Consider the following 26960-nt stretch of genomic DNA (forward strand, 5'->3'; position numbering starts at 1 on the left):
AAGCAGGCTTTTGTGAAGAATCAATAGAAGGTTCTCCTATGCAGTACTGTATTTTGTGCTCAAAAGGACTACAGCCATGCATCTATCTTCCCTAGTCTCTCACACTACTGGGTAACAACAAAGCATACATCATTAAACCTGTTTATAGCATTCAGTTTAGCCCTCCAAGAAGTTTCCCTCTCTCAACCTGACAAGCTAAATCCAGACTTATTCTTGTTTTATCCTGTGATTTTATTACAGCCATATGGAGAGTATACCTTAGTTACCTCAGACAAAGTTAATGTAATTAAGAAATGCAAGAGGGAACAGAGGGATTCAAAGAAAAGTGATGAAATTATCTTTTTTTTTTTTGTCTTGTTTTGTTTTGTTTTTATAGTAATTCCTCCCTTGCCTCAGAGAAGCAAACAAATGTTAAGAGCCACAGGTAAAGCCTGCTACTATTGTAGAGATTCATAAAGGAATCTTTATAATGGAGCACACAAAGCATAAGTGACCATGCACCACCAGAAGCAGTCAACCAGAAATTAAGATCGCAGCAATCAAGAGAACAGGAATAGTCACAAAATCCAAAAAGAAAAACAGGTAAACAAGCAAAGCTCCCTGGAGTGCTGGTAGCACCAAGGCCACAGGACGAATAAAAAGCATATAGCAAATGCAAAGCCACAGTGTTACAGCTCCATCTGGCTCTAAGCTTCTTTGTCAAAACAACATAAAGACTGGAAAGAGATCACACAGTGCTGGCACTAAAGAAGAATTAAGGAGACAAGATTATGACACAATGGCCAGCAGTTCTGGCTCTTCAGCTCACCACAAGCAATCCCAGTTTCTGCAAGAAAACGCAGTTTTCTTTAAAACAGAGCTCTTTCCCCTTCTGCATTTTGTGATCTTAGAATGAGCTTTGCTGCTTTTATTGAGGCAATGTAGCGGCAGAAAGAAAAAGTGCTGATTAAATTATACAAGGGATATCAATACAATGCATAGGAGATGCTCAAATTCCAGTATAGGTAAATCTCATGATAAGAACTATCAAGTTTGCAAAGAAAAGTACTAAAATTCAGGAAGAAACAGTAGGGATTCACAATTTAAAAAAAAAACAAAAAACATATAAGCAAACTGCCAAAAACAGGAAAATGGTCTCAGTCCAAGAGAGGAGGTACTTAGATTATATTCCAGTTTGCAGAAGTGTACAAGTTAAGACCTTTGCATAAGCAAGCACACTGCAGGCTCAAAATAAATCATACTTGATTATTGTTATTCTTAACAGAAGCCAAGCAGGTTGCAACAGCTATGTACTCAATGAGCTAGTGTGATAAAACATAGTTAAAGATGAAGCATGATTTGCATGATAGCATGAATCATGAAGCATGATTGCAAGGCAAGCCTGTTGCAAACAGTATTTAGATGACTAATTGCATATTTATCTATGGCCACCAGATGTCCTAAATATTCCTTCCAGAGTTCTGACTTATGTCACAAAAGGTAAGTAAAACTATTCCAAATCCTGGAATAAAAAAATAACCAACAAAAACCCTTGTGCTGATGCTTTTTCCAATCTTATCTTATTGTATTTGTACATAAACTTTATCTATGGACACCACCACTGTCAAAAGCAAGGCAGTTTTTGTAACTGACACAAAAGGCTTCGTACTGGAACAGGCTGCCCAGAGAGGCTGGCAAATCTCCGCCTTTGGAGATGTTCAAGACCTGCCTGGACACTTTCCTCTGCAACCTACTGTAGGGAACTGTTTTAGCAGAAGTTTAAACTTGATAGAATTGGAAAATCATACAATGGCTTGGGCTGGAAGGGACTTCAAAGATCATATAGTTCCAACTCACCTGCCATGGGCAGGGCTGCCAACCTCTAGATCACACTGCCCAGGAACCCATCAAGTCTGGTCTTGAACAACTTCATGGATGGGGCATCCACAGCTTCTCTGGACAGCCTGTGCCTATGCCTCACCACCCTCTGAATGAAGAATTTATTCCTAACACCTACCTAAACCTTCCCCCTTTCAGTTTAAATCCATTTCCCTTTGTCCTGTCACTATCTGTGTGTGTTAAAAGTTGGTCCTCCTCCTGCTTGTGTCTTTAAAGTACTTCTGCCTTAATTGCAATGAGGTCTCCCCAGAGCCTTCTCTTCCTCCAGCTAAACAATCCCAACTTTTTCAGCTTTTTGTCCTAAGAGAGGTGCTCTAGCCATCTGATCATCTTTGTGGCCATCCTCTGAATCTACTCCATCAGCTTCTTTTGCTGGAGACTCCAGGCCTTGACACAGTACTCCAGATGGGGCCTCATGAGGGCAGAGTAAAGGGAGACAATCACCTTCCCTTCCCTGCTGGCCACTCCTTTTTTGACGGAAAAAAGTTTTGATGGCCACAGGTCTTGCACAAGTCCAGATAGATGACACCAGTTGCCCTTCCTTGATCCACTGATACCATCACTCTGAGAGGCCACCAGAGTGATAAGGCACGATGTGCTGCTGCTGAAATCATGCTGGCTGACACAGATCACTTCATCTCACATGTGCTCTAACATAGTTTCCAGGAGGATCTGCTCCATGACTTTCCAAGGCGCAAATATGAGGCACACCAGCCTGTATCTCCCCAGGTCTTCCTTTCTCCCTTTCTTCAAAATGGGAGTGCTGTTTCCATTTTTCCAGTCACCAAGGTCTTCACCTGACAACCACAAGTTTTCAGAAGTGACAGAGAGGGACTTGGCAAGCTCCTTCAGAACCCTAGGATGTGTACCATCCAGACCCATAAACTTGTACACATCCAGCCTCGTGAAGTGGTCTTGGACTTGCTCCACTCTTACACTGGGAGAGATTTTTATCCCCTGACCCCTCCTTGGAAGTTCAGGGACATGGGGGATTTGGGAAACCTGACTGACAGTAAAGACCAAGGCAAAGAGCTCATTAAGTACTCCACATCTGAAGAGGCCCGATTTCCCTTTTCATTTATCAGAGGGGGTACACTCTTCTTAGCCTGTCTCTTGTGACCGATGTACCTAAATAAATCCTTCCTGTTTTTCACATCCCTTGCCAAGCTTAATTCCATCTGCACCCTGGCTTTCCTGATTCCATCCTTGCACATCCTGACAGCATCTGTGGACTCTTTCCAGGCCACCCATCCCCATTTCCACTGCCTCAGCAGGTCCTTGCTCAGCTATGCTGGTTTCCTGCCTCCTATGCCTGATTTCTTATGCTGGTGGATGGAGAGCGCCTGTGCTCTCAGAAACACGTTCTAAAAGTGCATCCAGCTCTGTTCCTTTCCTTTGTCCCTAAAGACAGTTTCCCAGGAGATCTCTCCAACAGTTGACAATTGTATACGCTTGCTGAATATCTGTGGAGAACCATAAATATTCCACTGATTGGAAAAGGGAAAACATAACCCCCATTTTCATGAAAAAAGAAGATTCAGGGAACAACAGGCCAGTCAGTCTCACCTCTGTGCCTGGTAAGATCATGGAACAGATCCTCTGAAAGCTCTGCTGAGGCACATGGAAAATAAATATGAGGTGACTGGTGGTAACCAACATGGCTTCACCATGGGCAAATTATGCCTAATGAACTTGGTGGCCTTTTATGATGGACTTACAGCATCAGTGGATAAAGGAAGAACAACTGATCATCTACCAGGACCTGTGCAAAGCATCTGACACTGTCCCGCATGACACTGGTCACCAAATTGGAGAAAAATGGATTTGATGGATGGGCCACTTGCTAGGAAAGGAATTGGCAGGATGGTCGTACTCAGAGAGCTGCGGTCAATGGCTCAATGTCCAAATGGAGACTCGCGACAAGTGGCATTCCTCAGGGATCAGTGTTGGGACTGGTGATTTAACATCTTTGTAGGTAACATGGACAGTGGCATTGAGCACACCATCAGCAGGTTTGTAGACAGCACCAAGCTGAGTGGTACAGTTGACATATTAGAGGGAAGGGATGCCATCCAGAGGGACCTGGGCAGGCTTGAGAGGCAGGCCCATGCCAACCTTGTGAAGTTCAACAAGGCTGAGTGCAAGGTTCTGTACCTGGGTCAGGGCAGTCCCAAGCACAGATATAGTTTGGGCAGAGAATGGCTTGAGAGCAGCCCTGAGGAGAAGGATTTGGGGGTGTCATTTGAGGAAAGACTCAACATGAGCCAGCAATGTGATCTTGCAGCACACAAGGCCAACTGCATCCTAAGCTGCATCAAGAAAAACACGACCAGCAGGTTGAGGAAGGTGTTTCTGCCCCTCCGCTATACTCTCACGAGAGCCCACCTGAGTATTGGATCCAGTGCAGGTTCCCAACACAGGAAGGACACGGAACTGCTGAAGCAGGTCCAGAGGAGGGCCACAAAGATGATGAGAGGGATGGAGCACTGCTCCTGTGAGGACAGGCTGAGAGAGATAGGGCTCTTCATCCTGGAGAAGAAAAGGCTCTGAGGATACCTTATAGCCATACACTGTGTGAAGGGAGCCTACAGTAAGCTGGGGAGGGACTTTTTAGAAGGGCATCTAGCAACAGAATGAGGGGAAATGGTTTTAAACTGGAAGAGGGTAGATTTAGGCTAGGTATCAGGAAGAAATTCATTACTGTGAAGGTGGTGAGACACTGGAACAGGTTGCCCAGTGAAGCTGTGGACACTCCCTCCCTGGGGGTGCACAAGGCCAGGCTGGATGGGGCTTGGAGCAACCTGGTCTAGTGGGAGGTGTCCCTGCCTATAGCAGGGGATTGGAACAAGATGACCTTAAAGGTCGCTTCCTATCTAAACCATTCCATGATTCTGTAACCAAACAGTGGATGTGTGCACAGTGAGGTGGTGGGTGGTGATTTTCAGCAGTGGTGACAGTGATGTGAAAGACATGCCACATTCCAGACAGCCACGCACAGCTGCCACACCACAAAATGATAATGTGGATTACAACCAGGGAACTGTGTACAGACATATTGGCTTCAGTGCGTGGAATATTGTAAAGTTTGTGCCAGGTGGGTCTCACGAATGCCCACACAGGTACAGAAAGTACATCATATGCAAGTTTTCCAGAACCTATTGAACCAATTCAAGGGTGAAGTAACAGTTTTCTGGATCGTATTACCACCAGTGATGAGATGTGTTGTCATCATTATGAGCTGGGTGTCAAAACAGCAGTTTGTAGAGAAGCAACATGTGAACTCCCCACCAAAGAAAAAGTTGAAGATGCAGTCCTCAGCACATAATGTGACATACAATATCTTCTGGGATAAGAAGGTGGTGATCCTTCTGGATTTTCTGGAGCCCAGACAAACCATCAACTCTAACCACTATGCTGCAACACTGACTAAACCAAAGGCTCAAACTTTCAGTCATGCCAGAGAAGACAACTTTTGCACCAGATAACACCAGGCCCCATAACAGTTTGAAAACCATGGAGCACATTACCACTCTTGACTGGATTCCCCTGCAATACACACGATATAGTCTGGATTTGATACCTTCTGACTTCCATCTATTTGACTCGATGAAAGGTGAACTGTGTGGGCAACATTTTAATAGCAATGACACATCATAGCAGCTGTGAAACAGTAGGTCACCTCTGCTGGTGCAGATCTCTATAAGAACAGCATACAGACTCCTGTACATTGCTGGCAAAAATACACAGTAGTAGTGACAATGATGAAAAACAGTGTCCTGTAACTACAAATTTGATCTATCAAATGGTGTTACTGTGCTCCTCATATCTGCTGAAGTTTGTATGGAAATAAACAGGAGACATCACTTTCAGAGCTACCTATGTACATCAGAAGACAGAATGCCAAAAGCAGTTCATAAGTGGGAAAATGACAGTGGCTCAATGGGTATCCCTGAGATCCACTGCACAACAGGGGTGGATGTGCAACTAAGCTGCACCAACTGGCTTGTTTCTTTGCCCTGGAGAGGTCTAGTTGCCCAGAAGGCACTTTGCAAAAGAGCTAAGCTTATTATATGCGATATGAAACGTTCAACAACCATACGCTGACAGGAGGTCTGTTATGGTTTCACAGACTGAGTCTCCATCTCTTGCAGTCCTGAGGCTATGAAGAAAACAGTGTTTACATGCTCAGACAATTTGTCCTGGAAGACTAGAATGTGTGGGCAAAAAAACCATCCAACCACTACCAACTTCACAGTCACCCCATGCATCACAACGTTTTCAAGAAGGTGGCATGTTGTTTGAGAGAGCCTCCCACCTTTCTCTTACAGTGACGGAGTTGTTCCAGCACACATCATTAGGGCAGACAGTCATGTATATTTAAGCTCCAGCTGAGAAAGCTGTATTTGCCACTTTCCACCTAAGGGTGTGCATCTGTAAAGGACAGTGTGTGACTCAACACAAAGGCTCTACAAAATCGGTCTGGGTAAATCAGCAGCAGGCAGGCGGTTTAGAAAGCACTACTACCTCAAAGCATGAGTCAAAGCACTGAGATTGTAAACCAGAGAGAGGAACCATTTTGTTTTGTTTAAAGAATATTTTATTAAAAGAAAAAAAAATTAAAAACCTCAGTTTTAGTAACAAAATATTGCATTAACATTTTACATATTCTAAAAACAACCATCCATTGACTATTACAGCGTTTTTCAAGGTTGGGACTCAGGTCATTTGATCTCTCATTTTCATCCACCATCCACAGCAATCAAAAAATCAATTTTTTGGGTAATCCTGAAAAGTGTAAATCACATTGTTACCACAGTAAAGGGTTTGAAACCCCTCCTCAAGGCTTCTGCACTCATTTAATACTTTTGTTGAGATCCATCTAACCAAAGATGGCTAATGCTGTTCGCTGCAGCAACAGTACAGAACTGTTTTTAGTGTAAATCAATGAGAGTGCTAGAATCCCAGCTGACTTGCATCAGTAGTTATACTCCAAATGAGGCCTGATTTCTGTAATCATTGACTGCATTTGGGATACACTTAAGTATTTCTGTCAGAAAAGTTAACCAGTTAATTCTACATCTAAGCCTAAGAAAAGACAACCCTGCCCTATCACACTTAACATGCAGTGATCTTTTTCTCATGCTGTGGCTGCCCAGCAGAACTGCCTGCAGGAGGTAACAGCCTTTTAAGTCTGTGACTCATTCTCTTCAACCATGTTTCTGTTAGTAGCAGCTGCAGAAATGAGGGCAGCAGCACTTCTTTGATACTAATGTGCCTCCTGTCCTCTCATTTATTCATGTGCTGCTTATTTATAACATTGATAGAACAAACCATAGCTGCCTCCTGGAATGGATATAAAGTCTTCTATAGAAGGATCCAGCAATTTTTACATGTCTTATAAGCAGGTGTCCTATAATATAAATTAACAGTGAATAATTCCCACAAACCCTAAGCAAACACCCAAATTATAGAAGCTTCTAACTTTAGATACTAATAGGCTGATTTATTTTTTAATTCAAGCCAGTGTAGAATAGTACAGGAAACACGCCTGATGTCAGATCTGTGTTAACTTAGGAAAGAGATGATTGCTGTATCTTCTACACACAGCTCTGGAGAAATGCAAATCAGCAGGACTGGAAGTTTGTGTCCTGAGGAAGAAGTGCTCCAGAGTGGAAAAGATGGACAATCAGTGGCTCAGCATACTTCACTGATTAGAAACTAGTGGCAGCAATAGCCAGCAATGATGTATGTTTAATACTATTTACAGACAGTCATTCATGTGATAGTCTTCCCTTGGCAATAGATTATTTTTATGAAAAGTACAGCCATTGCGCATTTAAGTTTGCTGAGCACTCCCCAAGGAAACAGTGTTCTCTTCCTGTGGAAAAGCAGCACTTCGTGGGGAAGGCATAAATACACTCTCACTGTCAGCATCTGGTGCCAAGATTCTATTAGAGAGCACCCAGCACTTCCCGATTTAGGCCGCTCAGTTTCTGGAGCGCTACATCAACAGGGCTGAGAAAGATGCTGTGCAAGATGCAAGCACAGGCAAACTTGAGAATGTCAAGAGATGACATACTTTTCTTTGAAATGACTTGTACACATTTGTATCCCCAATAGCAATAAGAAGATAATGCACTTCTAATTCCATCTATAAAAAGACTGCAGAGTTGTTCTTCCAAACCAAAAAACATATTCACATTTTAACTTTATATGATTGTGCCACATAAGAGTGTCAGATGAAATCCAGGAAAGCAGATCTGCTATCTTTAACAATGGCTCTCCTTTTCTACATTGGTTGGGACTGCAACATCTACACTTTTGATACACTCAGGTTCTGTAAGCAACAGAATTTTTGGATATGCTTAAGAAAGCACTTGAAGGAAATAATACTGCTTTTCATACTGACAGTAAAAATAACTCAAAAAGTAATGCTGACTTCCTAAATGCCTCACTTATATCCAAACTCCAAAGTCTTAGCCTTCTCCAAAGACTGACACACAAGTCAGATTCCCCCTTGCAGAAGATCAGATTTTTGTAAAGATGTTAAAGCAACAAATGTTGTAGTTCTAATACAGCTCTGGAAACTCAGCTCATCATCAAATGCAAGATGTCCAACAGTTAAGTTGCAAAAATAGGAAGCATTTATTTATCTTTCCTGTACTTTAGCTAATTGGTATATTCTAGGGACATGGACCTCAAAACACTAATTGCAGACACTCACATGGTGTTGCAGGAGATAAAAAGCTTCAGCTAATGACTTAAACTAAAGAACCCGTTCCCACATGCCAGCTGCCCCATGGTACTGAGGTCAGCAAAGAGCATGCAAATAGTTAACAGGTTAAAGATTCTAATTTCAAAGGAAAATTATGCTAACAAACTAAAGCATTTTACTTGTAATTTGACAAGAGTCTAAAACACAATGGGTAGAAGTGCTTAAACAGTAAGATGAACTGTAATAATTTAGTTGTACATCTGAGCTCATGAGGAAATGCATTTTCATGGAAGCATCTCCGTTCCAGCAAGATATCACACTCTTGTATTGAAACAGTTTCATCCTGGTGAAAACAAAACTGGTATTAACCCACTACCTAACCATTAACCTAACCTAACTACTATTTAGCAAATTCCTGCTGCCAAGATGACAAACTCCAAGCTTAAGAATAATGTTTGCCTCTCTGCCAGAAGGGCTGGCTAATTTAGTGTTAGATGAAGCTGTTGAGTCCACAAAGCTTTTCTTGCTATGAAGGAATCAAGTACATGCTGCTTTTCTTGCTATGAAGGAATCAAGTACATGCTGCTTTTCTTGCTATGAAGGAATCAAGTACATGCTGCTTTTCTTGCTATGAAGGAATCAAGTACATGCTACTTTTCTTGCTATGAAGGAATCAAGTACATGCTACTTTTCTTGCTATGAAGGAATCAAGTACATGCTATTTTTCTTGCTATGAAGGAATCAAGTACATGTTTGAGAAAAACTGGAGGTTCCATATGAAAATAAATGTTACAGGATAGGCTTGCTTCTTAAAAGGACTGCTGTAATGCACTGAGATCTTCCTTACCCAGAGTGGTCTTAACAGTTAGCTCGCTTAGTCCAAAGGAGATAGCAGAAATCTGATTTACATTCTCTAATCTGTCACATAAAATAATGAAATATTATTTTTCTCTTATTCCTCCCTTTTTTTTAATTAAGTGACAAAGTTGATTAACTCACTAAGATTTTTCTTGTTTGAAAAACAAGAAAAAAGCCTGATAGCCTCTAATTCAGTAGATAATACCACACTCCATTAGAATATTAATGATATTAGAGATTTCTTCTAATTAACAGACCACTAAGCATAAACAGTCTTTTTTGTACCAATTCTGTTAGAACACAAAATCAAGCCATTCTCACCTTCTAGTGCTTGTCCTAAAACATAAATCCTAAAGGGCTCCAGGTGGTACTGGTACCCAGGAATATTACCCATTCAGAACTTTTTTGTCCTGAAATGCTGAAGTATACCTTTCTCTCTGAGTTGCCATTTTAAAACAGGTGAAACATTAAGAATTTACCTTGATCTATTCCCTCTGCTCGTTTCCTTTTCAAATTCAAAAGCCCATGTGGTTGCTCCTTCACAGCTTCTACAGGACAGTTGGGTCTGGGTAGCAGATCTCCTGGAGTGGGTCCTGGTCGATTACTGAAATACTTCTGTTTCAGTGCCTTAATAATAATGGGGGAAAAAAGAAAAAAGTAATTAGTATAAGCATCAGAACTCCACATATAAAAAGACTTTATATAAACCACTTTTAATTGCAACTTCAGAAACTACTGAGGCATCTTTGTACTGAAACATAGCAAGATTTAATATTCTCAGTGACTACCACAGTACTTTGTTAGCCAACAGGTAACTGCAAACTCATTTTTAACTAGTGCTCAAACAATCTAAAAAAACTCTAGATGACACTGCAGGAGATCAGTGAGTTTCTAGCTCTGAAGAACTTCCATTTTGAAAAAAGAGAAGAAATACATGAGTAAAGCCAAAATTGGGAAAAAGACAGATTAAAATAATAAAACTGAAGTTTGGATCAACTTGGGGACCTGAACACCACTGTTTTGCTAGCTTTTAAGACAGGTCTTCCTACTGATTTCCTTTAACTGTGCTGCTTCTACAATGTAAACTGCAAGAAGATGTAGTCTGAAGGAGAACAAAAGATAAACACAAGTAAGCAAGATTAATTCAATGCAGTAGAATTACATACCTTATTTTAAATTTTAGCAGTTCCACTTACTATGCCTTGTGGTTTTATTTAAGTAGTTATTTAAGTCTACACTACTTTTCCTTATGCCAGTTACAAAGTATTCAATGCCATGTATAAATCAAGGCAATACAGTAACTGAAAGTTGCTTCCTCCCTTACACTGTGGCGATGTCATTAAAAACGTAAGACTAGAAAGATCATATAAACTCAAGAGTCAAGTCACTGTCTTACAATATGGCCTGGAAAATGACTTTGTATATATGAATCAGTATAGAAACGTCCAGAGCATACTGCAACTAACTACTTGGAAACTTGTACTCTTAGAGATGGTGTCTTAAAAAAAAAAAAATCCTTCAATATGCTCTCAAAAAGTCCTCTAGTAAAAAGGTGTCTAATATTTTAAAAGCAGGGAATAAAACATGCTATGTTAAGGTTTACGTTGCAAGCTTAACATGACTGTATTTTGAATGTTAAATACAATTGTCTGGCTCATACATCTTTTAGCTGTTTAACTTGGCTACATAATTGGGAACAGTGATTAGAGTGTTATTACAAAGTTCTCTGTATAAAACACAGGAAATATGTTTACAGTATTTCACAGACAGAGATATATGACATTTCTTTTCAAACCTGGCTTATTAGCTTCAGAACACATTTATCTGATATTAAGAGTATGTTGTTAATGAACATAATGACATAATTAAGTGTACTATACCTCAGTGGCTGTAATTCTAGAACAAGGATTAAATGCAAACAATCCCTGTAAAAGACTAAGTAAATCATCACCAGCTGCACTGAAGATATGTTGAAGAGGCGTTCCAGGGAAAGGCTTAAACGTGATGTAATCTGGAAGATTTGCCATTCCCTACAAAGACAAAAATGGGATGTATATTTTTCAAGATTAAAAGAGTTTAGGTTTTCCACTAAAAGGAAACCACTAAAAGGAAGAGAACTTCATACAGCTGCATCTACAGCAGAAGCAAACTACTCTTCAAGACACCTTTAATACTTGGTCACTGAAATAACAGCTCAGGAATATCAGGTCATAGGAATTACTCTAACAAAATAATTGATACAGTATCATTACCAAGTAATCTTCCGTCCTCTTGCTTCAGTAGTAACTAGTACAACAGGAAACAAAGCTAACAAAGGAAAAGCATAGGAACTTAAGAGGGAGCGCACATAAAGTAAAACTAGTTTTAGCTTTTCTCCTGCAAACTCATGTGGTAGAAAACACAAGATTCACAGAGGAGCCGAAGTGCTTTCCCTCCTAGTAATACACTGTCCTCTTCAGAGTTTGTTGTTCATCATTAGCATTTTGAGCTACTTTTTGAAATGCATGTTTTATTTGTGGAGTACAGGGAGGGAAGGAAAAATATGCCAACCAGTTAAACAAAAGATGAATGGCATTTTTCCCCACCTTAGGTACAAAAACACACACACACAAAATAGCAAAACCAAAAACCCTAGTATTCAAATTTCATCATAAAATCAAACCTGTTACAGACATTTATTCAAATGTCATTAAGTATTTTAAACCTTTAAATCAGCACATTTCACTAACTTTGCTCAGTAAGTTTATCTAAGCTAAATAAAACACTAACAGTGCATATATCATAACAGTGTGTATATCATAACAGAGTATGAAGCTGCAGTTCACACAGCCCATGTCAAAAGCATGCAGTCTAGTGCAGAGAAGTAAGTGCAGCACATGGTTCCCTGGTGGCAGTACCTGTTGGGAAAAGCTGGAGGCTACAGGAAAGGGAGCTTATGAAAAGTAACACATAGAATTATAGATTGACCAATACTAACAGAAATAATTGGTGCAATCTCTATTCAAATTATGAAAAATTTAAAGCTCAACCAGACTTATGACAGCCCATAATTACTGAAATACAATATAATACTAATATAGAAATCCCAAGCATCGATACTTGTTCTCTGACAAGCACATACCTAGCACGTTAATGAAGTGCTATTACAATTTAATCACTTAACCTGGCTTGCAAATATGTTATGTGATACCATGCAGATTTCAGAAGCAAATGCCCAGATCATCTTTACAGTGTGGAATCTGACCACAGTAGTGTAGTCTGTGTTCTGGAGCACAAGTAGCTTATACTGGAAAAGATGTGCCCTGAGATGACTGACAATGCCTATCTATTCTGAGTGAGCACAGCTTGACAGATTATCATTCATGTTTTAGAACTAGCTTGTGTGGCGGATGAAATATTAAGAGATACTAACCCACTGAAATCCAGTGGTGCAAATCATCAAAAAAAGGATCCACTCAGGGGACAGACACTGATTTCTGTTTATTACCATACAGTTACTTTGAGAAACTGCCTCCCCTCAAAACGTGTTATTCTGTCTTTTACTGGATCTCCAACCAAAAAATTGGACAGCCCAACTTAAGGCTCTATAAATTGTTCCTGTTTTGAAAGTGATTAAAGCCTTACAGGTAAAAGCATCAATATATCAAGCATCTCACAAACATTAAGCAATCAATATTAATTTCATACTAATAGCCATGGGAAACTATAAGAGAGTGGACTAGGAGAGAAAACCACAAAATCTCTTAACCGTTGCTTGATGCTAACAACACTGATGATTAAGTTATTACAATGATTAAGAGATTTAACTAAACCTCAGCTGCTTATCTTCCTTCTTTGTGACAGATGGAGCTGTATTCTGAAAACTTACTCAAATATTCTAATTTATTCTTTAATTTCAAAAGCAAAAGTAGAGATCACATCAAGTAAAATTAAAGTCAGCACATTAAACAAAAGAACTCACAGGCCACTGTTCTTCTGTTGGAGTGCCCAATGTTTCAAAAATTCTTGTCAACTGGTCAAGATCAGAGTCTCCTGGCAAAAAAGGAACCTGGAAGAAGGCAACATTATTTGTTGAACTAAATTCTATACTTAATTCTAGAAAGCAACTTATGAGTGGCTCCTCATAATCGCACTGCATATTCAAAGCAAAACACCTTTGTGTATCAGGTGCCCAAAAGAAGGTACACTAGACATTTTAAGCTATGTAGTAACATCCATATAGATTTTTAAGATTTCTTGTAAACCAGGCTTAATACCACTGACTTGACAGAACAGAACTAAACATAACGTTAAAACCACTACAACATTAATGTAGAATCTTCCTTTGCCTGAGCCTTGTTATTTTACGCATGAGCTATAAATTTACACTGTTGGTCACAATGATCTCTCCAGCATCTACAGTCTCAAGTTAGGTGGCATTACAAAATGTAACATTATCATAACATTATATACAAGCATTGAAGCAAATTACAACTGAATTACAAAAGCAAGAATTTAAGAATAGTAGAATGAGAGAACATCATGAGAGAGGATACTGACTCCCAGCCATAAGGGAAGAAACTGCCTAATGAGTGTCAGATGTCAACTAAGCTCGGCAGAAGACAGAAAAAAGGAGATGTTTGTCCAGTTTGAGGTGTCATTTATGCAACCAGCACACAATGGAGGAAAAAGAGATTCTGCAAACAAAAGCAAAATTAAGAGGCAGTATTTTAATAATTAGGACAGAAGGAGCATAATGAACACCCCTGTGAGGCAGTGCACTCAGTTTTGGTGCCCTGAAAGCGCATTGAACATCGAACGCTTTTGTAAAGCTTCTGGAAATTTCACTGTCCCTCAATCTAGTACACCCAGGAACAAAAAGGGACAAGATATGTTTAAAACTATCATAGTGATAAAACTTTACCGTAAATGTATTTCCTGTTTTGTTAGAATAATTTAATATAATTAAATAATGTATTTACTTTCTAACTTTCCAGAAATGTACTCAACTTTAGAGAGTCTAATCCAGGCATGACCAACCCATAGGCCACACATGGCCCAGTCCATCCCATCCTGCAGCTGTTCCCTGCTCTGTGCCATCTTGGCAGTGGCTCTGCCCTGCTCAGCAGCCCAGCCCAGCCACTGGCACATACCCAGTGCCCACAACAACCAAACAGCACTGTGTGACTGGCACTGCCTAGGATGAAATCAGGGCACAGAGTGGGCATGTACAGTGCTAACTCAAGTTAAAGCAAATAACTGTATGCCTTGAGACATATTGTTCAAGCACAGTCCTGTGAAGAGCTGTGCTCCCCATTCTGATAAATTTCAGAACAGGTTTCAAGGCTGCTGAAAAAAAAAAAAATCAGTATATTTGTGGATCTGTTTTCAATCAGCATAAATATATTACCTGCAAATTTTGAAATGGGATCTTTAGAATTGTAATCAGATATTTGACTTGAAGAAAAGCTCTATCACATCTTTCTGCTGGACTTCTATAAGTCCTATTTTACCAGAGAGAAATATCTCCTCACTTCATCATGCTTCGTGAATATTATGTTGCTTTTTGGCAGTACATATATTTGTGAACAACTTTTCTCAAGGATGAAGCACAGAAAGGGAAAAATTTCATAAAAATCTCTGATGAACACCTTGGTAGCCCACTGAGAATTGCAGCCACTGCTACCAAACTCCGATTTTGTTATGCTGGCCCACAAAGTCAGAGGCAGATGCAGGCAACATGCCAGTAGAACTTGAACCTTCCCACCAATACTCTTATTACATGTTGTTGCTGTGTGACAGATGGCAGCAGAAGGAGAGTCTTACAGAACAGCATCTGACATGGAAGTCTATATGAAGCAGAATTATTCCGCATGGAAAAATTGGTACACACTGACATCCATCAACACTTGCTGAACATTTATGGAGAGCAAATGGGATAAGAGCACAGTGAGGGGGTGGGTGGTACATCTCAGCAACGATGCCATCATAACAACTGTGGAATAGAAGATAACCTTTGCAGGTACAGATTTTTATAAGCATGGCATGCAGGCTCTTGTTCACTGCTGGGAAAAAAAGTGCAAAGCTGAAGGTGGTGGGTACCACTCTATTCTGCCCTGGTGAGGCCTCACCTGGAGTACTGTGTCCAGTCCTGGGCTCCCTGATACAAAAGAGACAGGGATCTCCTTGAAAGAGTCCAGTAGAGGGCCACAAAGATGACAAAGGGCATGGAAAACCTCCCTTATGAGGAAAAGCTGAGAGACCTTGGTCTGTTCAGCCTTGAAAAAAGAAGACTCAGAGGGGATCTGATCCATGTCTATAAATATCTAAGGAGCAGGAGGCAAAGGGACGAGGCTGGACTCTTCTCAGCAGTGTGTGGCGAAAGGATGAGGGGAAATGGTCACAAACTGAAGCATAGGAAGTTCTGCACAAATGTGCGTGGGAACTTCTTCCCAGTGCAGTGACGGAGCAGTGGCACAGCTGCACAGAGAGGTGGTGGAGTCTCCTTCTCTGGAGACGTTCCAGACCCGCCTGGACGCCTACCTGTGCAACCTGGGCTAGGGAGCTGCTTTGGCAGGGGGCTGGACTCCATGATCTCTAGAGGTCCCTTCCAACCCCTACAATTCTGTGATGCTGTGACTACAGCTGAGAATTTGCTCTATAAAATAATTATTGTGCTATTTGTATTAAGTTGTTGTTTCCACAGAAATAAGAGTCATCACTTCTGCAGCAATCCACATGCACTGTCCAAGATGATCCCTGTTCACTCAGCATGGCCCAGGCAAGCCAGAAGGTTGGACACCTTGGTCTAATCCATGTTTACATATGCACTACTGGTGCTTCTTAAGCAACATCCTGGCATGTCAAGTTACTTTATTGGTTTTCTCGGCTTCTCAATCATCCTATATTTCCATCCTGAAATTGTACTGCCACACTTGAATGTATGATTAATCAAACAAGGCAAATTATATATTCCAAGGTGTTTTCTGACAGACTAGTTCCCTAATCTGGCTCACAATATAGCATACAGTTAAAATACAGTGCAGAAACCAGGCAAAAACTGCTTATTTTGGGAAGTAAGTTACACTGCAGGCTACTCCATACTTTCAGCTATGTTTGTACCCCTTTCCTTTCACTTCCCACCTCCTACTTCCAGGTCTTCAAAAGAGCTACATAATAGACTGCTTTCTTCAATAAAGCGTATTTATGGATGATTACATCTGTATCTCTTACTCAGGAGTGACAATGTAATCTTGACCACCTTCAACTTCACTCCCATCTGTTAACTAGCCACATTTTACAATAACACTTTGTTGTTATTTTTTTGCCTAGCTGCTCTTAAAGGTTTCCAGTCTTTGCAACAGTTATGGAACCTCTGAAAATGTCCCTTTCCTTACGGATAGAAAACTTTCGGAAGGTATTCCCTCCTCACCCCCCTTTCATTACCTCCTAGGAATAAGCCTAACTTCCTATTGCTGACATTACTGCAGGACAGAAGAAAACCACATCTAAGATGCACCAAAGAACAAATACAAATGCTTATATTTGAAGACTTACCCTGAGTAGCAACTCGGCTAGAATACAACCAACAGCCCACATGTCAACACCGACACCATACATTCTAGCTCCAAACAATAGCTCTGGGGATCGGTACCATCTGAACAGAAAAAATATTTTAGGAAAATAATCTGGTTTTACTGATGTCAAATGCTGTATGCTGCAGCAGTGCAGCAACTTCAAAGAGAATTCTGCTCTTGCCTTTGTATTTTTCTAACACTAAAGAACCATAGAGTGCATTGTTTAAAAAAAAAGTTTGAAAAAAATTGCATTGCACATCATAGGGTTATGTATGACCACAGTTTTACTACAGATCTAGCTGAGCTAACTGGCAAATAACAGAACTCATAGGATATATATTTTTTCCTTTGCATACAACAGGAAGGCTTACAGGTTACTGACTACTGTTTTCTTTAAATTTATCTTCAATAAATAAATAGTACTTTAAGTCATAATTCCTTTCAGCTTTCAAAAACATTACTGGAAACAGACTTAAAGATTAATTTTGTGCAAAATAAATCTTGGCAGCAATTATTTGAAGCTGTGGGCAAGATCTGACACACACTGCATTTCAAACTATAGTATCACTTCTGCCTTTTGATTGAGTGAAGAAGTTCAATCATTTGCTATATCATTTTAGCATTGGAATAGACAAAAGGAAATCTTAAAAAAAGCAGATTACTGCAAAATAGTTAAGAGTACATGTCTTATGTAAGTGAGTCATAAATGGCATTAATAACTTAACTGGGTTGAGCTTTTGCATTAGAAATAGTTTACATGCCTAACTAGAAAAAAAGACAGTATGGTTCAAAATCAGCAGCAGGTAACAACTATCTCTCTGAAATCTAGATTTATAGGTAAATACACATCATTTTCACGTGTTTCAAAACCATTATTGTGCCAAAGGACAACCTTCAGGGATAAAAATTCCACCCATTCTTAAAAAGACTATGCTAACAAACACTTTATCATGTTTTCTGTTATGAGGCTTTTTGTGACTTGAGCTAGAAATCAAACTTTAAACATGTTGATTAAGCATGGTATATTCCAGTAGGTAATATGAGAACAGTTACAACCAATCTATATCTAAGATATGTCTTACCTTGTTACTACCTGGTGTGTGTAAACTCTGTTTGGGCTTCCATAAGATTTTGCCAAACCAAAGTCAGCCAATTTTAAAACACCGTGTTCATCTAACAACAAATTATTTGGTTTAAGATCCTGTCAGAACAGAAAGCAAAGAAGGAATCCTGTCATTGTTAATAAAAAAGCCAGATGTATGCTGGACCTCCCAGCAAGAGTATTCTAAAGAGCAGTAATAGTATTCTAAAAGCCATTCTTCTGAGTGTATTTTGAGTTTTTATGCTGTGATAAAAAAAAAAAAACCAACCAAATAAGAAATCAATTATTCCCACATAAGTGAAAATAATGAAAAAAATAATAATCAAGTACATCAATTTGAGCATTATGTTACTTAATTTCCAGAGCTTAAGAACACAGATTTATGGTAGTTTTTGATTTATGGTTTTCACTTTGCTGAAACATTAGTTCTGTTTTACTGCACTGTAGAAAAATGAAAAATATGTCTACTTTTTCTGACAGTTGTAGAGATCATAGGATAGTATATAGTTTAATACAGTTAACAATGCTGTGGGTTGGCCACAACCAGCAAGCACACAGCCACCTCTTCACACTCAAGTGAGACAGAAAGAGGAAGAAAATTAATGTATTGATATAAAATTGATATAAAGGGGGGTTTTAAAAGGTAAAAAGGAGGAAAAAGGCCATCCCCCTTGTTCACTGCTGATGAAAGTGCATAGCTAACGGTACTGACTATGCAGAAAAACACTGTTTTGTAGCTGAGAATTTGCTCTGTTTATATAGTTATTGTGCTTTTTGTATTGAAGTTTCCATGGTAATAAATAGAAGGCATTACTTTTGTTTACTATATAAATGTCAGTAATACTTAGCATTTCCAGCAGTACCATTGCCACTGCTCATCCGCTAGTGCAACCCTACGCATTCTGAACCAATCTAAGTTAGTTTTCAGACCCAAATTGTATCAAAAGTGAGATTTATTATAGGCATAAAGGCATTTAAAGCATGCTTACCCTATGTAGAATCCACTGTTGATGCAAATACTCTAATCCTTGAAGCGTCATCAGCATATATGCTTTGATGTGAGACTGTGTTAACACAATACTAGTATCCTTTATAATAACCTGCAAAGCATAGATTGATAGTGGTAGACTGATAAACACAGAAGCTTATAATGCAAAATTATTCAGCTCCAGTTATTCCAGCTCAAAAGTCAGATCATACTTGAGGATGAAGTTTGAATCAGTAACCACATATACTCTACTGTTCCTACCCTTTCTACAAAAAACAAACAAAAAGAGTCTATACTGATCTAGAGATCAGAATTGAAATAGGGAGTCCAGATGGCCTACTGTGAACTTGGCATAAGCAGCACATTTAAAAAATTTATGGGAAACATGACTGTGTTATTTTATCTCTATTTCAAACATATCCAATCTTACAAGTCAAAGCTATACACAAATATGACAGATGTGTTAATAAATTTCAAGAAATTATATTCCTCTATGGTCACTTGTCCTCTGTGCAATTTAAGCATCTAATCTTTGTTAACATATTGGTTTCATTTTTACAGAAAGACAGGGAAGGATAGCCACTACACTATAATTTTTAATAGGCTTGTTAAAATATGTAGAACATTTAACACCAAAATTCTAGGTGAACATCCTCTTTAAAAATATTCTCTAAGCTACTCCCTCAAAATTGTTTAATGTTACTTTTCATTAATACCATTTCCCAGTATCTAAATTGTTCAAGATTTACGAAGTAGCAGCCTAAAACTAAATTAAGAATTTTCAATATGCAGCACATACCTAATCACAAGCTGCAATCCCTAATGAAGGCCTCTGAATGTTACCACAATGTGAAAAACTGCTCTGCATTACATGTTACTATTTAATTCCTCCTTCTACAGTGTACCTTCTTGATTTCTAAATATTGCATAGTTACTAAGTAAGCAGTGCATGAATCCTCTAGAAAGTGTACTCATTACTTCTATCAGCAAAACAAAACTTTAGCTTTATACTCCTCTGGGTTCAAAAGCTTGTCAATGCTTTCCTTAATATTTAAAATGAGAGCTCCAGTGTCTCATAGCATACGTGTAATGGGTTAATTTCTGCCCAGAGTATGGATAATGTGTGTATATACATATATGACATGACAGAGTCATTCAAAGTGTCTTTTGAACAGTGTTCCAAAATGAAGAATCTGCACTAAGGTATCTGATAAAAAGATTTTGGCAGAAGACAAGCTAATGAAGTGTCTGTAAGATTCAGATCTGCAAACACACACCACTGTCAACTGTAAATGAAGGGTTCAGGAATATGTGACTTTTACTATCAGATCATTACTTGTCATTCTTTAGTATCACACTTGTGCATGTTTTACATTACTGTGTTTAGCAACTACACTCTGAGATTCTGGCTTATGATCAGTGGTTCTATGCTCTGACTGAAGTGCTAGAAAACTGACATGGTAAACAATCTGTTTCTTGAAGATCGTGCTGACAAAGAACTTAAAAGTAAAGGCATTTTCAGTTGAAAATACACAAGAGCTGTCACACTATTCCAGCTCTTTTAGAGGTATGATCTTAATCAAGTTACATAAATGAAAGGCACCATTCTAAAAAATAAACAGAAAATGTAAGGCTATGAAAATACGTTTTTCAAAACACATTTTCAAAATGCACTGAAGATACTGAAATATGAGACATCTTAATCCATCTTACCTCTAGGTCTGTTTCCATGAAATCAAACACTAAGCTAATATTAGATTTGTGTCCAAATGCATCTAAAAGCTGTAAAACAAAATATGTTATGATGAACTATACTCCTGCATTTCCAGTTTTTTAAAATTCCATGCTACTATAGTTTGCACATGCACCTTCAGTTTGCTGGCAGGCACAGAGCCACGTTCTGCCCAGACTTGATCATCAAGAGGACAGTACGGGACTAATTTCACAGTTCTGTTTTAATTCTGATTTTATTTAATATAACCCTTATGAAATAGTATTGTTGCAATTTTCCAACCTGCAACATAAAACTTATTACTCTGTTTATCTTCTTAACTCAATAGAAAAGGAGTCCACTTTATCTGGTAACATTTTACACAACTACCTCTCCATCCTGGAGTTAAAAATCTTTAAGTTCATGGAATCATAGAATCATTTGAGGAGTTAGGGATCCTTTACGATCATCTAGTTAGTCCCTCTCCCCTGCAATCAAAAGGGACACCTACAGCCAGATCAAGCTGCTCAGAGCCCCATTCTGCCTGACCTTGAAAGTCTCTGTGGTTGGGGCATCTATCACATTTCTGGGCAACCTGTGCCAGTGCCTCACCACCTTCACTGTAAAAAAAAAAAACCAAAAAACCCCGAAACTTTTTCTTTAAGTCCAATCTAAATCTGCCCTCTTTTAGTTTGAAATTATTTCCCCTTGTCTTGTCACAACAGACCTTGCTAAAGTGTCTGCCTCCTTCCTTCTGATAGCTTTCCTTTACATACTTTAAAGGCCACTCTCAGGTATCCCCAGAGCCTTCTCTTCTCCAGGTTGAAAAGCCCTAGCTCTCTCAGGCTATCCTCATAGCAGAGGTGTTCAATTTCCTGGATATTTTTGTGCCCTTCCTCTGGACACACTCCAAAAGGTCCATGTCTCTCCTGTTCTGAGGAGTCCACATCTGGGTGAAGTACTCGAGCACAGAACAGAGCAGAGGGGCAGGATGACCTCCCTCACCCTGCTGGCCACGCTTCTTTTGATGTAGCCCAGAATATAGATGGCTTTCTGGGCAACGAGGGCATACTCGTGGCTCAAGTCCAGCTTACCATCCACCAGCACCCCTATGTTCATGCTAATTTTGATGGATATTCTAATGCACACCTTGCCCCCTTACCCTCTACCCAAGCTTAACTGTTATACAAAACTTCTATCTTCTTGAACTCATGAATGAATGTAAATCTGCCAAATTCCTTTTTCAAACTGATGTTATCTGCTTCTGCAATGCCTGTGGAAATAAACTTGAGAGATTCACTATGTTCTACAAGAACTAGCATAGATTTCTTTCTACAACATAATTTAAACATATCCCCTTTTTCTATGGTTTTGGAATTGTTTTGTTTGTTTTGGTTTTTTTTCCCCAGCATTTGCTCCACTTTACCTAACAACTACATTTAGTAGGCTTCTCTGTGCACAGCTTTTTCCTCCACTTCTTCCATTAAGGAAGTGCTTCAACCCTTTGCTACTTCAGTTTTTCTTCTCTGCATATTCTCACATTTTGCTAGCTAGGGTAAGCAATTTGAAAGTTAAGCTCATAGTCCGTAAGGGTACCATATCTTTAGTCTGAAATATTTAATAAAATATCTGAAAAATTCCTATCTGGTCTAGTAGTGGTTATGGCAAAGCTTTTAATGATCTACTTTTGCTAATTTTAAAGTATCTTCATCTCCTGCTAAGTATCTGTAGCCAGAAGTCAATCTAAGTAAGACTGAATGACACAGGAATCACACTAGCCAACAAGGTGTTCAAGTGGCCCCACTGAAACCTAATAAACTACATGAATCCCACTTCACTGTTACTTGCTAAGCCAGCTTTTGGTTGTCATCAATTTCATCTGAAGCTAGCGAGTTTAGGTAAATTTAACACTGCATTCATTTGTATTTCTATCAGTGAAATACAAAAATCAGGTCATCTAAATTTCTACATGCCTTCCCACCTTTAATTTCCATAAGCATGAGCTAAATAGTAAAATGAATTTAAAAATAAAAGACTTAGCATTTATTGAGAAAACAGATATTTTGCTACAACAACTGTTTCATAGTTCATGTTGGGCAAAAAATAACTACAATAAAGTAGCTTTCTGATAACTAATTTTAAATTTTAGTTTGAAATTGTATTGACAGTATTTGGGAAACAGTTTTAGAAGTAGCACTCATTTTACTTACACCAATAACATTCTGATGGCTTAGTTCCTGTAACAACTTTATCTCTCTGAGAGCTGTTCTGTTGATTCCTATATTGAAAAGAGTAAAGTTAAAAATTTCAGATTAAGCTCCAGGAAAGAAACCTCTCTGTTCATTGAATATTTAATATTACAATCCATTTCCTCATCACTCATCTATCTGAGTGCAAGTCCAAGCAGACTGCCATAGATATGTAAATTGCTGCAGACAAAATAAGGTAATAAATAGAAGATATAAAGCAACGTATATATCCCCTTGTCTAAAAGGGCCTGTTCTACAACAAACTGAGAAAAATAATTTCCAGGTTACAGAAAGCTTTGATTTTCTTTCAGTTACATCTTGGAAATTTCAGTTCTACAATGCATCACCTCCAGAGGTAGGCACAGTGAACACGACATTCTAAACAATGCTATTTCAGAAAGAAGAGCTTACAACTTTTCTACAATTGTATTACAACACAAAAAGTAGTGGCCAAAACCTGCTCACCCTAAAATAAATCCTGTAACAGACAGGTTTTATAAAGAAAAACTTGTGGCAGGAACTTTAATGGTCATCCAGGCTGCATCCCATCAAACCTTGCACAGTGGTAACAACTCCTCTCTCAAAAAAATGCTGGTATGCATGGCTCATACAACTGACTAGCAAGCAGACAGTACGGCACTACATTGTGCAGGAATTTCTGGCTATGCATGAGCTGAAAAACTGTTATCCCCACAAATAACATAAGATTCTAGCAAAGATTTGGGTGAAAGTGGTGGGTTAGTTTAGACTCTTGCTTTGCCTACTTTTAATTACTTCTTTAGAACCAAACAGACAATGATGGCTTTCAGGTGGGCATATTTTTTACGTTCAGAAAAAGGTATCCCAGGCATACTACCAGATGAGCACAAGGAAACCAGACATGATGGTTGTTTTCCAAAGTATGGCTGTAGGCCATAAATGATGACAGTCCTAAAAGACATTAGTCTAGTGAAGAGGAGGTGAATCACAGCTCTGTAGCAACTGACACAACTGGAAAACTCTCAGACACCTAGAAATACTTCCTTAGAATGGAACTGGAGAACTGAGAGTAAAGAACTTTCATAAGAATTTGGTAACCAGATGCAGGATCCCTGAAAGATGGCAGTCTACATGCATGCTACTGCATTCTATTGCACCAGATAAGCAAAAAGCAAAGCCCAAGATTATTGGGTTTTATTTGCAACACCAATGCCTGGATGCATGCAGCTGGTCAGAGCACCAGATCCTAAGACAACGGTACATGAACACAATTTCTCAAAACAAAACAAGCAAGTTTGAACAGATAAAAGATTTTTAGTACCTCATTTTTACTTACTTTTGCCCCAGCATAAATCACAAAAACAGCATAAAGGAAACATGAAAACAAAGGTAAGCACTCTCACCTGCCTTGTGCATTTAAGGCATGGAGACAAGTTGCATCATAAAGTGTCAAAGATCATTATTCTGTGTTATATTCATGTTCAGGTCCCAGTTAAACTGAGAAACTAGCCAGTCATATATGCACAGTTAGACACACAGTATGAAAATACAGTATTTCAGATGAAATTTTTTCTCTCCCTCTATGTTGGGTAGGAATCCTTTTATGCCTTACACCAAAAGAGACGATCAAATTTTCTCAGACGAGTTACAATGTGGAAAATTTACCACACAATTAGCAGAAACAAAACCAACAAAGGCAGCTCATACAGCATGAACTTGTTTTAATACTTACCATCTTTAGCTTCTGATCGATGTCCCAGTTTAATCTGAAAATAAACATGTCTCATTATACAAGGTCAAGCCATAGGCCCCAACAGTAGGGTACATTCTTGGTGTTATTTTTCCAAGACAGGATGAGTTTTAATAGCACGTTTTCAAGTATAGGAAGAGTAAAATTTTGTAAGAGAATGAGACGCATTAAGAGCTGCAGCTACTGCTACCCAACCAGACTCATGTACTAGTTGTACAAAAAAAAAAAAAAAGTCAAATGAACCTAGTTTTATTTTGCTGTTGTCCTTTTTATGCTTTAATAGAAATATTACAGATTAAAATAAGTGTTTTTACTTTTACACATTAACTATATTGAATATTTTACAAGGGTTGGTCAGAAAGAGATGCCTCTGATGTTATTTCACTGGCCTATGATGTCAGAGGTGGATGCTAGCATGGCAGTAGAGGCTGAACCTTCCTATTACATTTTGCTGCCATGTGACAGATTGCAGCAGAGGGGCACTCTGACAAAACACCACCATCTGGTGTGGAAGTGTGAAGTGAAGCTGTGTTGCTGAATTCCTCCAAGCAGAAAAACAGCACCTACAATGGCACTCATTGATGCTTGCTGAACATTTAAGGAGATCAAACTGTGAATGTGAGCATAGCAAATAATGCATTTAAACAGTGGTGACAGCAACAGAAGGTCACCTCACCTAGTACAGATTTGTTGCTGGTGAAAATCATAACCAATGGTGGTGTCTCTGCTGAAAACGTTTCTGGTAGCTTAGAATGTGCTCTATTGCATTGTGTTATCATGGCGTTTGTAGTAGCTTCCATAGAAGCAAGTTGGAGGCATTGCTTTTGGTCCAGCTTATGTGTACGTGGCCCAGAACAATCCCAGCTCACTCCGCGCAGCACAGGCAGGCCAGAAGGCTGGGCACCCACAGACTACACGACCTTCATTTCCTTTTCCAGTGTAACGACTCTACCCACCAGAGTAGGATAAGATGCTCAGTGACACACCAGGAGGACACTCACCTTTTTGATAGCCACGATCTGCCCCGTGTTCTTGTCCCTCGCCTTAAAGACAGTAGCGAACTAAGGAGATAGAGAGAGAGCCACGCATGACACGGCGGCAGCGCGGCCGGCAGGCCCAGCGACGCAGACACCGGCGCGGGCGGCCCGACCACCCCTCACAGGGCCTCACAGGGCCTCACAGGGCCCCGCCGCGCCCACGGCCGCTCACCTGCCCCTCCCCCAAGAAGTCCAGTTTCTCGTAGCGCTTAGCACGGGCGCGCGCATCCATAGCCACCGGGTGAGTAAAAAAAGCAAAAAGCAGCCGAGACCGGCAAGCAAACCCACACGACGGAAGGGGGGCGACGGCGTTTTAACAGCGACGCACCCCGCGCCGCTTCCGGCCCGCCGTGCTGCGTGCTGCAGAGACGTCACCGCGCGGAGCCGGGAGCTGCGCATGCGCGCGCTGCTGCTTGTCATGCTGGGCGTCTGCGGGCGCTGTCTGTGAGCTCGAGGAGTAGGGGCCTGGTGAAGAGCAGAGTCAGGATCCTGAACTTCAGGAGAGTGAATTTCTCGCTGTTCAAGAAGTTGTTGGATGAGATCTCCTGGGAAACTGTTGTTAGGAGCGTAGGATTAGAACGGAGCTGGCAGCTCCTTAAGGACACCTTTCTGAGAGTGTAAGAGCTCTACATCCCCTAGCATAAGAAATCAGGCAGAGGAGGCAGAACATGGACACAACTGATCAAGGACCTGCCGTTCAAACTGAGGGGATAAGGACGCATGGAGCAGAAGCAAAAATGGGTGGTCTGGAAAAAGTACAGGTATGCTGTCCAGAAGTGCAGCGCTGGAATCAAGATAGATGGAAGTAAAGTTGGTGAGGGATTTGAAAAATAGCAAGAAGGGGACCCACAGGTCCATTGGTCAGAAGAGACAGGCCAAGGAGAGTCGTTCCCTCTCTGATAAATGTGAAAGGAGAACTGGCTACAATAGATATGCTGAGGTACTTAATGAAATCTTTTCCTCAGTCTGCACTAGTAGTCACGTTTTCCTTTTCTCTAGCATCTCTGAACATCTTGGTGGGGACTGGGGGAGCAAAATACCCTCCACCCTAAGAGAAAAGCGGGGCCAAGACCACCACATGGGACTGAATGTGTACAAGTCTATGGAACTGGATGACAAGCATCCCTGGGACTGAAG

General features: G+C 39.9%; 1 protein-coding gene across 3 annotated transcripts; it reads right to left on the reverse strand.

Moving 5' to 3' along the window:
* Positions 1-6452: 6452 nt before the first annotated feature.
* On the reverse strand, positions 6453-26072 carry CDK7 (cyclin dependent kinase 7). 3 transcript variants are annotated; one of them, XM_065739825.1, is made up of 12 exons: positions 25996-26072; positions 25788-25847; positions 24769-24802; positions 23019-23086; positions 20811-20879; positions 19099-19209; positions 18090-18208; positions 16988-17087; positions 13413-13499; positions 11332-11481; positions 9931-10078; positions 6453-6663 (listed from the first exon to the last, which is right to left on the reverse strand). In XM_065739825.1, the coding sequence occupies exons 1-12, from the start codon at positions 26053-26055 to the stop codon at positions 6638-6640; spliced, it is 1032 nt and encodes a 343-aa protein (XP_065595897.1). In that variant the 5' UTR covers positions 26056-26072; the 3' UTR covers positions 6453-6637. The 3 variants fall into 3 exon arrangements, with proteins under 3 accessions (XP_065595897.1, XP_065595900.1, XP_065595899.1); XM_065739827.1 differs by lacking the exon at positions 6453-6663 and adding an exon at positions 7548-8936; XM_065739828.1 differs by lacking the exons at positions 24769-24802; positions 25996-26072 and having other exon boundaries at positions 25788-25849.
* Between the last annotated feature and the right edge of the window lie 888 nt (positions 26073-26960).

Source organism: Cyrtonyx montezumae, unplaced genomic scaffold (assembly GCF_038088225.1).
Source record: "Cyrtonyx montezumae isolate F1298 unplaced genomic scaffold, pur_monq_1.0 scaffold_25, whole genome shotgun sequence".
In the NCBI taxonomy this organism is placed as follows: domain Eukaryota; kingdom Metazoa; phylum Chordata; class Aves; order Galliformes; family Odontophoridae; genus Cyrtonyx; species Cyrtonyx montezumae.

Excerpts from the sequence above, each read along its gene's own strand:
- CDK7 (XM_065739825.1), bottom strand. The coding sequence starts at position 26,055 with ATGGATGCGCGCGCCCGTGCTAAGCGCTACGAGAAACTGGACTTCTTG. Across the intron at positions 18,209-19,098 it reads AACAGTGGATTCTACATAGG|GATCTTAAACCAAATAATTT; the intron begins GTAAGCATGCTT and ends CTGTTCTGACAG. Across the intron at positions 17,088-18,089 it reads ACACACCAGGTAGTAACAAG|ATGGTACCGATCCCCAGAGC; the intron begins GTAAGACATATC and ends TTTTCTGTTCAG.